The sequence below is a fragment of the Columba livia genome, chromosome 19 (assembly GCF_036013475.1).
Source record: "Columba livia isolate bColLiv1 breed racing homer chromosome 19, bColLiv1.pat.W.v2, whole genome shotgun sequence".
NCBI classification, from domain to species: domain Eukaryota; kingdom Metazoa; phylum Chordata; class Aves; order Columbiformes; family Columbidae; genus Columba; species Columba livia.
The window spans coordinates 5365096-5377955 of record NC_088620.1 but is presented as its reverse complement, the minus strand read 5'-3'; the positions used below and the strand labels follow the sequence as shown (position 1 = coordinate 5377955).

General features: G+C 58.4%; 1 protein-coding gene and 1 long non-coding RNA gene across 2 annotated transcripts; one reads left to right on the top strand and one right to left on the bottom strand.

The window, feature by feature from the left end:
- The first annotated feature begins 524 nt into the window (after positions 1–524).
- On the top strand, positions 525–1777 carry LOC110355590 (uncharacterized). Its single transcript, XR_002408364.2, has 2 exons — positions 525–661; positions 1694–1777. It is a non-coding gene; the product is annotated as an uncharacterized LOC110355590 (long non-coding RNA).
- A 5993-nt stretch (positions 1778–7770) lies between these two features.
- Positions 7771–9438, bottom strand: IER5L (immediate early response 5 like). Its single transcript, XM_065035841.1, has one exon. It carries the CDS (start codon positions 9070–9072, stop codon positions 8080–8082), a length of 993 nt encoding a protein of 330 aa, XP_064891913.1. The 5' UTR covers positions 9073–9438; the 3' UTR covers positions 7771–8079.
- Positions 9439–12860: the final 3422 nt, after the last annotated feature.

Here is a 12860-nt window from a genome sequence, read left to right as displayed (position 1 = left end):
AGGACAAACTCCTGGGGTGTCCTGGGGACAGATGCGTCTTTCCCTGGGCTGATCTTGTAAAATTGGTGCCAAACTTCCAACTAGGATGAGCCAGATTGACAAGGGGCAGTCTCCACGTCAGATTTAGTGAGGGCTGAACCATGATGGGCATCTTCAGATTGGAGATTCTGAAGAGCACGAGGCTGTGAGGAGGCTTTGGGGGTAAGGGAAGGTTTTGGAAGGGGTGGAGTGGGCGCTTGTGCTGCTATAAAAAGCCTGGGCTTGGGAACATCTGCATCAACCGGCTCTGCGCAGGGTGGAAGTACAGTCATGGCTAAAACAGAAACGAGTCACTCCCCGTGCTCCTGGTTGCAAGTATAACACAGAAAATAAATAACATGGAAATCCCTCATCAGAATTTGGGCTCCTTAATGCTCCGGGTGTGCAAACCCACGGAAATGGGGTCTTGTGCTGGGGGCCCCGAACCAGCGGCACCAAGGTGTGTGTTTGAGTTCTCCTAAGCACATACTTGCTTTTATAAAAACAGGTTTAGGGATATGGATTTGCTGAGCCTACGGATGGAGGAAGGAGAGAAAGCAGAGGAGCAGTTCCCTGTCAGTTCTTTTGTTCCTGGGACACCTGGGAGAGATGAACCCCAGCAGGCTGTGCTGTGCAAGTCAAGGTACCCAAATTACCTCTTTTAACATGAATTCCTCCCAGTTTTATGTGTGGAAACTTTATTTTTGGAGATGGTGAGGTCTGCAGTGCCAGGTCCCAGCCTGGTGAGTGGTTGTGTGGCTGTGGAGCATTTCATGTACACAGGGTCATTGAGACCCACCAGCTGCACCTCTGTTAGACACAATGCTTCAGTTTCTGGTGCTAACGCCGCTAAAGGAAAGGTATGTTGTGCTACTTGCCTGTTTTCCTAAGAGTCAATATGTCCTATAGTGGCTACAAACTATATAAAATTGACTTGGTGTGGTGGTTAGAAGGAAATTCCAGCTAGATTGAGAGACACTGGAGCATATTCTTTTATGGGGTTCTAGCTGATCGACAAAAGCGACTGCTCTGCATAGGGTCTCACTCTTCTGTGTTCAGAGCATATGCCTTTAAAAATATTAGTTTAGGTATTACACATCTGCTTTCAAAAAATTCCCTTGTAGGCAAGAATAAAACTTACAAAAAGGCTGTTACAGAGATCATCAGCTCTCTATTAGATAGCTGGGAATATGCTCCACTAGCACCAGAGTTTAGTCTTCTCCAAATTACTGTGGAGGATTTGACTGTATCTTGCTGATCCATCCACATTTTAATTTCCTCTGCACGGATACATATTGCAGGATGCTGGAAATCCCCAAGCCCACTGGAGCTGCAAGACTGGATGTTTCATCCTGTAACACCAATAAAATGTTAATGCATACTAATAGCAACAGCAAAGGGGTTTATGGAGCAAGCTTGGAAGTATTTTATAATTGCCAGGGTATCCGTGTCACAGAGAATTTGGGGTTAGAGTCATCAAGTATTGCACTTTGTCAACGCAGGCAAAGAAAACCCCTCAAATGTACCTCAGACCTACTAATTTTTATAATTAAAGGGGGAAGATAGAAGATGGGTCCCTGGGGAGAGAGTCAAACATAAATTGCATATACATGAGCGAGCTGCCCACTGGTTGGGATGGATTCAGAAATGGGTTCAGTTGCTTCTTCTCCCGCAGCCCCTGTCACCTTATCTGAGGACATGGCCTCGCTTTCCCACATGGAGACCAGGAATAAAAGCACTGCCCTGCTTTGTAGACCTGGTAAGTCAGGGCGTGAGGCGACATAAATAAATCAGCCACGTGAAATCCAGGGAGATGGAGCATGGGTTGGTTTCTCCGCATGTTGCGCTGCCCGGCTGGAGCATCTCACGACTTCCAGTGGTTCCCGACGTTCCTGCGCAGCCCAGACAGGTGGTGTGGCCGTGGTTACTGCAGCCTAAGATACCAGAAAATTTGAAATTGGGGTCAGAGGGACCAGGTTTCCTCCATCTCGCGGTGTTTCCATGTGCTGCTCTTGCTGGAGCCCTTTGTCCTGCCTGTCCTGACTGTCCAGCTCTGGATGCTCCAGTCGCTGCCCACTGGTGTTGAAGGACCGTGGGACAGATAAATTCATGGTGAGGCCATGGAGATCATGCCCTGTGAGAATCACCACGCCGGGAACTGCCGACCCACCCCGGCTGACGATCGACTCCTCTGTTTCTCACGCTGGACCAGAGCGTGTGGTCTCCGTGCTCCACGGGCAGAAGGGGAAGAGCCCGGGTGACCACAGAGCTGCTTGTTCTAACAGACGTGCTCCAAAACCTTGGGCTTTTCCAGAGTCAACAGATCCCGAGCCAAGGTATAAACCAGAGGCATTGCCTAACCCAGCAGGCACCGGAGGGCCAAGCTGAAGAAGCTCAGCGTGTAAATACTTCTCAAACAATGTTAGGCTGAGTTAATCCAGCACTAGCTCTGGGGGGACAAGCCGAGGGCCCTTATCTCTCCATGTCACTGAGCCCGAGGACCGAGCCCAGCGCACAGCGTCGCGGAGCCTGAGGTCTTTGCATCCCGGCTTTCGGGGCTTTTTAACCATGTTGTTTCCTTCTGGTTCACATGGGAGGGGAAGAGCTGTTTGTGGTGCCGTGGGGACCAGCAGCACGGTCTTTGCTGGGGGGCGATGGGTGGTGGAGGAGAGCAGCTGGGACATTGGGGTTGTCCCAGGCTTTGGTAGGACGAGACCCAGGGTTCTGCTTTACCCCTGCATGGGGTCGTCCCACATCCCGAGTCCTGCGGGAAGCTGCTGCAAAGCTCCCCCTGCCTTGCACCAGTGTGGGGCTAATGAAGGCAAAACCTGTCACTTAACACGCGGGTTTGGGGACAGTGTTTGCTCTCCAGCACCAAAGTGAAACGGCAGGTTTCTAAAACACTGAGCACTGGACGGCTGCTCGGGGTGAGTTCATAGGAAAATCCTGAATCCTGAACACCCTGGCACCCCGTTTGCAAATGGTTTAGGAGGAGGAGCAGGTTTCTATTTGGGATTTGCGGCTCTAAACGCTGCTGAGCAGCTCCGGGTTGTGTGTGGCAGCCGCTGCAGACAGCAGTGCGAGTGGCGGGCGAGGGGGCACGGCGTGTCGTGGCAATGGTTTGTTCACCGTGTCGTAGTGATGGTTTGTTCACCGTGTCGTGGCGATGGTTTGTTCATCCTCACCGGGGCACGGAGCTGGCTGGGCGAGGAGGAGAAAAAAATTACTGTGTAGAATTTCATCGGGGAGCTTGCAAAGAGGCAATTTTGCGAGCAAACAGTCGCCTCTCGGAGCAGAACTTCCCTGTCTCCAGTTTCAAAATTCCATTCACATCAACATCCACTTTCATGTTGCAAAACCTGGGGAAAAAAGGAGAAAAAAAAACCAGCAGCTGCACAGGTTTAAATGCAAAAGCCTTATTTTGGTGAGGAGAAGAGGGGGAAAGCACCGCTTTGGTGGTAGTTTATTAAAAAAACAAGCCCCTAAAAGAAACTGTAGAAATATTCAGGGACCTGAGGCAGATGAGGCTGCCCATGTGGCTGAGTGCGAGCGGGGTTGGGAAGTGGTCGCTGGAGTCCAGCCCCGACCTTAAAAGATGGAACTTTTCCTTTACCCAGTTTGGGGAGAGCATAAAGCAGCGCTGGCCAGGACCGATTTCGGAAGTGCTTCTGACTTGGCACCGCAGCCACCGTCCCCATTTCCCACATCAGAGAGGCAGGAGCAGGGGACAGGGCACAGGTGCTGGGTAAGTCCCCATGAATTTGGCATGGGAGGAGCAGGGGGAAAATTCTCCTCTCCCTGCCACACGTGTGCAGCCTGAAGGGGACCTGCGGGCCGGGTGAGAAGGAGCAGGACATGGAGCAGCTCCAGCCATGGGGCAGCACCTGGGAACAGGTACCTGGCTCCAGAGCATTTTACAGGGTGAAGAGAAGGGCACAGCTGTCTCACAGCTGGCAGAGTGAACGGCGTGTGCACAGACGTGGTTCCCTCTATTGTGACACTGCAGGATCCCCCCAACTCTCCTTGCTCCCCCCATCTCTCACAGCTCTTTGCCAGCCAAACTACACCTGTCCCCTCCGCAGGACCCCCGTGCCTTGTCCTGCTCTGGGGCTGCTGGGCACACAATCATGGTGATCCATCCCCTTGCTGAGGGGGCACTAACAGGAAAAGGGATATGGAAGGATTTTTAGGGTCAAACTCTTTACCATCAGCAACACCAGGGTTGGGCAGCACAGGGGCAGGTTGAACCATGCTGGGGGGCGGAGCTGGGATGGGGATGGATGCTGATGTGGCAGCAGAGCTCACAGCTGGGCTGGAGGCATCTGGGGGTGACAGCTGAGCTCCCCCAGACTTGGGGACCTCCTGCTCCAGCCCATCTGTTCAGCATCTCCCACTGTGGGTAGGGACTGGAGGGGTGGGGGGCTGAGGAGGCGGGTGCCAAATGGGGTGCACAGGACACAGCACCTTCCCAGTGAGCACCCAGTGCCGAGTTGTGAAGGGATCAAAACATTTTGTGCCTGGAAGACGAGGAGTGTGTTCGAGAGTGAGGATGGGCTTGTGTTGGGGGGGTGCAACCTTCCCCTGTCACCTCCCTTCTAGCCTGAATGCTTCTGCCATCATGATTAATTTATCAGGTACTTATGAATATGCAGATGAGACTCTGGTTTCCAGGCTCTGCTTTCAGGAGAGAGGCTGTGTGATGGGCTTACTGCTGCTGCTGCCTTCGTAAGAAGAGAAATGTCATGTACGGGGGTTTAAAATAGATAAATAACTGCACTGCTGAGAGTGACTGAGTCTCAGTGGTTCTGTGGAGCTGTGGGATTTCCTCGTTCCTCAGTGTCAGGGATTTCTATGAGTGTCCCCGGGGCGTGCGCACCCCGTGTCCCCCACTCTTTGTGGTTCCTGGTCATGCAGAGGTGTCTTTTCTGATTCCAGCCTTTGAAACCGCGACTGAAGCCCCAGAAACTTCCACTGTTGCGTGAGGGTGAGGTTTAGGCTCCCCCAGGAGAAGAGAGTTTTGGAGAGATGGGTGTGCCTGGGGCATCAAGTCCTGTAGGAACGGGATTCTCTTGGTGATGGTCTCTTTAGCACTGGAAACCCCGCGATCTGGGAGATGGGGAGCGGTTTGGGAGTCTGATGAGTGGGTGCATGTGGCTGCTTGGCTAAAACACCCTCTGCTCCTCTCCAGCCTGGAGCAGGGGCTGCGGTACAGGAGGGGGTGCATGGTTGGGGTTTCAGCGCCCGAGTGTGCTGACCTCCAGGTATCTGGTGTTTAAAACTTCCCCCAAATACCGTGTGTGGCTGTGGTTTCCCAACCAGGGATATACATGCAGAAGGTGCTACTTCTACAAATCCCGTGGCTGGGACTCCCCTCTGCAGCCGCCTCCATGCTGGGGAGCCAGGAATCCCGGGGCAGGGGAGCAAGACGGAGCTGGGGGAGGCCTTGGGGTGGCCAGGGAGCAGGGACAGGGGCTTCTCCCTGGCTCTGCAGGTGAGTGTCACCTGGTCAGAACATCCAGCTCCTGGGGCTCACAGAGCGCTTGTGTGCTCAGCAGTGCTCCCGCCAGCGCTGCTGCACCTGGACGGGAGGGTTCCAGGTTGTATATTTTTAATGTTGATCTACTTTCTGGGGCTATTTGGAGGAGCAGCAGGAGGCGGGTGAGTGGCTCAGCCCCGCAGCCGGGTCCTGCTGCCCGAAGGGGTTGGGAGGGGGGGGCAACGCGGTCGCCCCTGTCCCTTCTTCTGCCCCTAGAGGGGTCGGACCGTCCCACCCCCGCCCCCCAGCCCCGGTGGGGCGCTGCTGCTCCCGCGGCAGACGCCAGGGGGCGCTGTGGGTGCGGAGCGGGCGCGGGTGCGGAGCGGGCGCGGAGCGGAGCCGGGCGGGGGGAGCGCTCCGCTCTTCGGCTCCTCTGCGGCTGGAACGCACCCGCCGAGCCCCCCCGCTACCTCGCTCCGCAATCCCGTTTTTCGGGTCTCTCTCTCCGGGAGAGGGGAAAGCTGCGCTCCCGCGGTGATGCGCGGGGCTGGGGAGGGGGTTTGTCCGGGTGTTGGTCTGGGCGGAGGGGTCCTGGGGGTGTGGGGGCGGAGGAGCGGGGCCAGCTGCGGGATTTTCGCTGTATGCTGGAAACTACGCGTTTTGCACGGGATTTTAAAACATGTTTTTAGAAAGTCTCCAGCTGAGGTTCGGCCGGTGGGGGGCGAGGAGCGCCCGCGGGTCCGTTCGTTTGGTATAAAGAGGTGTGTGGGGGGGGAATACACAAAAAGGAGAGGGGGGGAACAAATAAATAAATAAAGGAGGAACCCGCACGCACCACCGAGCGGCCCCGCGCGGCGAGAACTAACTCCAACTCAAAATAAACTTCCCGAGCGCATCGGGGAGCGCGGAGGTGGCGGCGCTGCCCAGGTGCCGGGGGGCCGGGCCGCGCAGGTAGAGGCAGCGCCGGGGGGTCCCTCGGCTCCCCCCGCCCAGGGCAGCGGGGAGGGGACACCAACCCCATCCCCTTCCCCAGCTGGGACTCGCTTTGCGCGACACCTCCAGACCCACCGGGGGCTTTTGTTGCCTCCTGCCAGCCGAGGGGGCGGCGCGGGGGAGATGGTGAAGCTGGATGGTGTTGGGATGGGGACAAAGGGGGTTTGCGGGGCGGGGGGGGGGTCGGAGCCTCCTCAAAGGTTCACCGGTGCAAAGGGGAAGGGGCGGCTCAGGAGCGGGGCTTCCGCGGGCTGCGGTGTGAAGGAAAGCGAGGGCACAGCAACTTTATAATCGACTTTTTATTAAGATTATAAATTTAAACAAATCTGAACAGTTTTACCCGGTGATATACAATTCCATATGCACAAAATTACAGGCTTACAAACAAAGAAAAAGGAGAAAAAAAAAAAAAAAAAGAAAAAGAAAAAAAGACCCCAACAGACCGTTTGGCAAAGCATCCTCAGTTACACATAGTGCTGATACCGTGAAGTTGGGAGTGGACAGGCTGCAAAAAAAATAAACAAGGGGAGGGGGGACACGAGCAGAAAACCCACCTTTTTACAACAAAAGGTTTTTCTTTTCTTTTTTAGAAAAAAAAATACGAAAACAACCCGAGAGACTCTACAGGAGACAGATCTCTTCACAAGACCAAACAATGCTGGTTTTATGGTTTGGAAGGCTGAAACCAGAACAGTTGAACTTAAGGAAAAGAAAAAGAGTAAGAGACCCGACACAGCACACCGGAGACGTGAGTAGCGTTACACGGTTACCTGCGGCACCACAAACACACACCGGGGCGGGGGCTCCGGGCTGCCCGGGGGCGGTTCGCCCCTTCCCGGCGGGGAGCAGCCCGGAGGGACCCCCGGCCCCTGCTTCACCCCCTCCCTCCCCCCCCAAATTCAGCTCTTGTAACCCTCCAGCGTTACCCCGGCACAAACGGTGGGAAGAAGTCGCATCGCACACGTTTCTTCTGGGAGGAAAGTTGAAATGTTTTCATTTCTGCCTCTTTTTAATGTTCTTTTTAATATATAAAGAAACGCACAAAAGCGAACCGGCAGCGGGTACTTTGCTCCTCCCTGCACCCCAAAACTAGCGGAGCCGGGGGGGCCCCGCGGGGCAGCCCGGACGGGCGGGGGCCGCTCCCGCCGGGGGTCCCGGGGCCGGTGCGGCGGGGCCCGGCTCTCACGTGGCGCTTCCCCGCCGCAAGCACCGGCCCCGGGAAACCCGCGGCAAAGAGAACCCGAGCGGACACAAAGAGGATTATTTAAATAGGTGCTTCGTTGTTGTTGTTTTTTTTTGTTTGTTTGTTTTGTTTGCTTATTTTTTTTTGTTGTTTTTTTCTCTCATCTCTGCAAAAATAAAGTCCCAAGATCTTAATTATTTTTTTCTTTATTGTACAATTTATAAAACACTAGCGTGGCTCTGCCCTCCCACCTCCCCTGCGCACCCCTCAGCACCCCCCACCCCCCCTCCCCTCGTCCCAACCCCCCCCTCGCCTTTGTTTCAGGGTCCCCCCTCTCCGGAGCCGCTGTCCCTCGGATCGCACCCCCGTTTTGCAACCCCCCCCTCCCCTCTTTGCTCCCCGCTCCTCTCTAAAACGCGACGATGGCCCGAGTCCAGGCTCCCAGGCTCGCCAGCGCCTGCTTGCTGCACAGCTGCCCGTTGAGGGGCTGCTCCGAGTCCGCCTGCTGCCGGCTCACCAGCCCCGTGAAACCGGAGCCGAAGATGGAGATCAAGTTGGAGATGTTGGAAGAGTCCTGGGGGTGCTCGGCGCTGTACTCCTCGAAACGGGCGCGTTTGGTGCACGGGGCGAAGGGGGGGCCGCCCGCCACCCCGCCTCCCCCCGGCTCCCCTTCCTCCACCCCCTCCTCTTCCTCCTCCTGCCCCGGGTAATACTTGCGCTTGGTGCCCGGCGTGGGCGGCGGGGAGGCGAGCCCCGGTGCCGGCTGGCAGCAGCAGGGGCACTGCGAGCAGCAGTCCTGGTGCAAGTACCCGTTCTCCACCGTGGTCACGACGTGAGTGTCCAAATCCAGCACCGTGGTGCGGCTGCTACAGTGCGGCGCCCCACCGCTCCCGAAGTCACAACCGGCGGCGTAAAGCAGCCCCGGGGCCGCGCTGTTGCTGCTGCCGCCGCCGGGACCGGCACTGCCGGTAGCCCGGTAGAAGCCCGGGGACGAGTCTCTGCAAGGCGCTCGCTGCAGCTCCGGGGGCGCCGCGCATACCGGCACCTCCAGCAGCTCCGCACCGCCCCGCACCACCGCGCAGCTCCGCGCCTCGCGGTCCTGCGTGTCGGCGGGCAGCGGGAGCACCGCCAGCTCCGGCGGGGCGGCGGCGGGCGGCGGGCAGGCGGGCATGGCGAGGAGCGGGGCGCCGTCGGGGTAGTGCTGCTGGCGGCGGTAGAGCTCGGCGTAGCGCTCGCTCAGGTAGAGCTGCCGGGCGTTGCGGAGCACATAGGAGACGAGCAGGTTCTTGTGGAGCTTGATGCCGCCTCGTTGCGTGCGGGAGCTGTGGATCTTCCGCAGGGAAATACTGATCAAACTCTGCGCATCGAGGGTGCACTCCATCCTCCTCCGGCCCCTCAGCATCTGCTCTCGCCACCCGCGCAGCCAGGCACCCCGGGCCGCATCCACACGGCGACCGGGAAGGGTGCGGAGGGTCGCAAAAAAAAGGATAAAGAGGCGGGGGAGGGGGGGGAGGGAAATAGAAGGGGGGGGAAAGGAGGAAAAGGGGGGGAAAGAACCTGAGGTCGCTGGAGAAGGGGGGAAATAGAGAGGGGTGTCTTCAGGGGGCGGCCAGCGGCGGGAGCAGAGCGGGCATCGCCGTGCGCGCCGGTGGCTCCGCTGCTGCCGCTGCCGCGAGCCGTGCGGGGACAGGCGCGTGCAGCCAGCGCCACCAGCGCCGCGCGCGCCCCCGCCCTCCCCGCGCGCCGCCCCCGCCCGCCCTTCTCGCGTGCGCGCGCCTGCCCTGTCCCGCCCCCTCGCTCGCGCTCCCTCCACGCCCCACCCACTCCCCACTCCGCCCCCGCCGGCCGGTACCTGTCGCGCAGCGGCACTGAGCGCCCGCCTGCCCAGCCCCCGCATTTTATAGCACCGCGCCGGCCCCGCCCCGCCCCCCCGGCGCGAGCTGCCAACGGGGCGGCGGCGGGCGGCTTGATGGGCGGGCGCGGTGGCCAATAGGGGCGAGGCGGGTTCCTCGCGCCGTTCAAATGCTGCCAGGCGCGGCGCGGCCCAGGAGGGCGGTGGGACCGGGCTGGGGCTCGGCCGGGCCGGGCGGGGGATGGCGGGTTGTGCCGGGCAGCGCGGTCCCGTGGCAGCGGGCAGGGCTGGGGCGCCGCCAGCCTGCGCTGCTCCCCTCACACAGGTGAGCGGGGGGCGGCTCCCGCCTCGGTGGGCGGTGTCGCAGCCCGGGCCACGCCGATCAGCTCTCCGGGGACACCGGGGTCCCTATGCAGCTCTCACAGTGACATCCCCGGGGCACTGCCTGTTCCCGGCACCTATGGTGGTACCGGCAGCCTCTGGGATCGTGCTGGAGGGGCTGCCCCGTCCCGGCTGGACGCAGCCGCTTGTCCCCTCTGCAGCCCCTGCCGTGTCCCCTCCGCTGTGCCCCAGCCCTGCAGCATTAAGGGCTGTGAGGGGCTGGCACTGCTGGTTCCTCCCGCACCCCAACAGCGAGCAGCCCCCGGCAGGAACACCCCATCTCCCACCCTGCAAACACCCACCTGCACCCCACGCGTGGCAGAGAGGAGTCGGGTGTTTCCCCCTACGGGGGAAGCAGGACCGTTCATGTCACTGATCAGAAATTGACCTCAATCACAGCACTTTTTCCGCTAAAGTGTGAGTAGGACCATGCACGGGCTGTTGCTAATTAAGGGCTCCTATCCCACCCCGTTGCACACAGCTGTTTTGAACCTGCAGGGCAGCAGGGGGGTCCCCGCTGGGTGCTCCTTCATAGGGTGCATGCGATGCGGGGGGTTCTGGGCAGGTCCTTGTGGGATGGAGGAAGTTAGGGGGTGTAGGGGCTCAGGGCTGACCCCGTGCTTGTTGCTTGAAGGACCTGGCCACCGCGGGACACAGCCATCTGCCCAGGCAGCAGCATTACTCAGAGAAGCTGGTATCACTGCAGAGGAACAGCCCTTGGCCAGCAGGTAAGAGCTGGCGGTGGGTGCGTAGCTGGAAGGCTCAGGGGAGAGGGCTGTGGTGTTTTGGTGGGAAAAGGAAAAATGAGTCAGGAAGTGCCAGAGGGACTGTGGTGCTGGGGCAATGGGAGCTGCAGACCTGCTTCTGAAATGGCACCTCTGTAAAAGGCAGAAGGGAGAGGATGGGGTTTCCGCACTGACTGTGGAGGTTCCCCATGTTGGGTGCCTGAATTGGGGGATGTGTTGGTGTGTGTATCTTAGTGGTGACTACAGGCAGCCTTGCGTCTGCAGGTTGTGGGGACCCCACTTGATATCAAACCCCCAAAGCCCTTGTTCCCACTGGTACAGCCCAACCTCCAAACCACAGGGACAGCATGTAAGGTGGTCACTGGGCTTGTCAGCTTTGGGGGCACTGTGTAAAATCTGGGGCCATTGGGATGTGCTCTGAGGGCTGGGGGCTTTGCTTAATTCCCTGTCCGGCTGGGCTCTGCTGGCTCAGCTCACCCATGTCCTTCACCCAGGGGAAGGGGAGCAGGCCCAGAACCATGGAGGATTTTCTCCCTGTGGAAAGGCTCTTGGGACAACAGCTGGGCTGGGGCAGCTCGTTGTCCCCTGAGCGACATGGGCTAAGTCTTCCTTGCTTGTGCAGCCTTGTTTGTGGAGCAGCCTTCCCCACAAGCTGTTCTCACCTATGCGAACCGGAGTCAATGATACTCTGTGCATTCCCAGGCTCTTGTTGGATGCTCTTGACTCGGTTCCTTGTTCATAATGTGGGAAACAACTACAACCCTGTCTAGAGCATGGCTGTAGCTCAAGGCAGTGGGTACAGGCAGTATCCAAGGTGGGGGATTGCACCGTCTCCTTTCTCTTCTCCTCTGGTCTCCCTCCCTTGCGACCCTTCCTGGCTGCATGTTGGCTTTTCCAAGCCTGTGACTGTGCTGCAGCTACAGAGCTGGGAGGTGATACCCAGGGCTGGTCAGCACAGATAATACAGGGTACAGCACGGCTGGGGTTTGGGGCACATCATGCAAACCAGTGCTGAGCTTTGGGTGCTTTGGTGGCCTGAGTCAGGCCTTACTCTTGGTGTGCGAGCTCAAAGGCTCTGCCCTCATGGGGTGCTCATGGACTGAGCCCCAGCTGTGGCTCTGCAGTATTTTTTGTAGCCTCCTGGGCATTGGGGAACCAGGACAGCGAGTACTGCTGCTGCCAGCCTGTGCCACATCTTCCACCCAGCCAGCACAGGCAGCGATTGCCTCTCTTGCTCAGCTGGCATTTGCTGCTCGCTGGCCCATCTCCAGCTGTAAAACTCCAGCCATGGTGGTCCAGGCTAAGAGCCCGAATTGCCCGTCAGCCGGCTGCTATGGGGTGGCTTGGGCAGAGTGGAGGATGCCAGCCACGAAGCATGGCCCTGGCAGACATCCTCCACCTTGAGCTCCTGCTCACTGTCCATCCCGCCTTGGCTCGGACTCACAGTGTGGACACTGCCCAGTGCTGGCCCTGTGCTCTTTAATCATTGCCTGGCCCCGCTGGCCTTGGGTCATGGTTTTAGCTGGAGAACCAGGTGGACTTTGCAGGGCCCTGCCTGCAGCAGTGCTGGGCTGATGGAGGTGCATCCTCGGGGTGGTTTGGGCATTGTGGGGCAACCCTGATGCTGGAGATGCTGCCGTCTCTGGCTGCCAGAGAAGTGCCCTCTGCTGTAGCTGCCTGAGAAGCTTCGTGGCACAGGGAAAACCCAAGAGCACAGCAGGAGCCTCTAGGAGATGAAGATGGAATTAAAACTTTAATCTTATTTAGACTCTGGGTAATTAATATAAAGGCTATAAAACATGGGTCTGATCCTCCCGCTGACTGCCGGGCTCCGCGCTGCGGCTGGCGAGGCTGGCGCTGCCTGCTGCTGTCTCTCCTCCTCGGCTGGCTCTCCCGGCAGGTGCGAGTGTTTTGTTTGCAGACACGGTGGCTTTAATCCTGGAGCTGGGATGGGCTGTGTGCTGCAAAAGCTGCACTGCTTCAGTGTGGCCTGTGGGCTCCAAAATCTCCCCAAGACGGGAATCTGGCTGATACCTGTCTTGGCATGACTGCAAACTCCGCTTTTCTAAAAGCGGATAACGAGTCCTGTCCGTATTCTGGCTCTGCAGCAGCAAGCTGGGGCAGGATGGGTTTGTTTGGTACTTGCCTTAACCAGAAAAATCTCTGTGTCTTGTCCAGCATCCCTATTCCATGGTCTTCGCTGGGGTTTGT

Bases quoted from the DNA above. Each gene is read 5' to 3' on its own strand.
- IER5L (XM_065035841.1), bottom strand. From the start codon at position 9,072: ATGCTGAGGGGCCGGAGGAGGATGGAGTGCACCCTCGATGCGCAGAGT.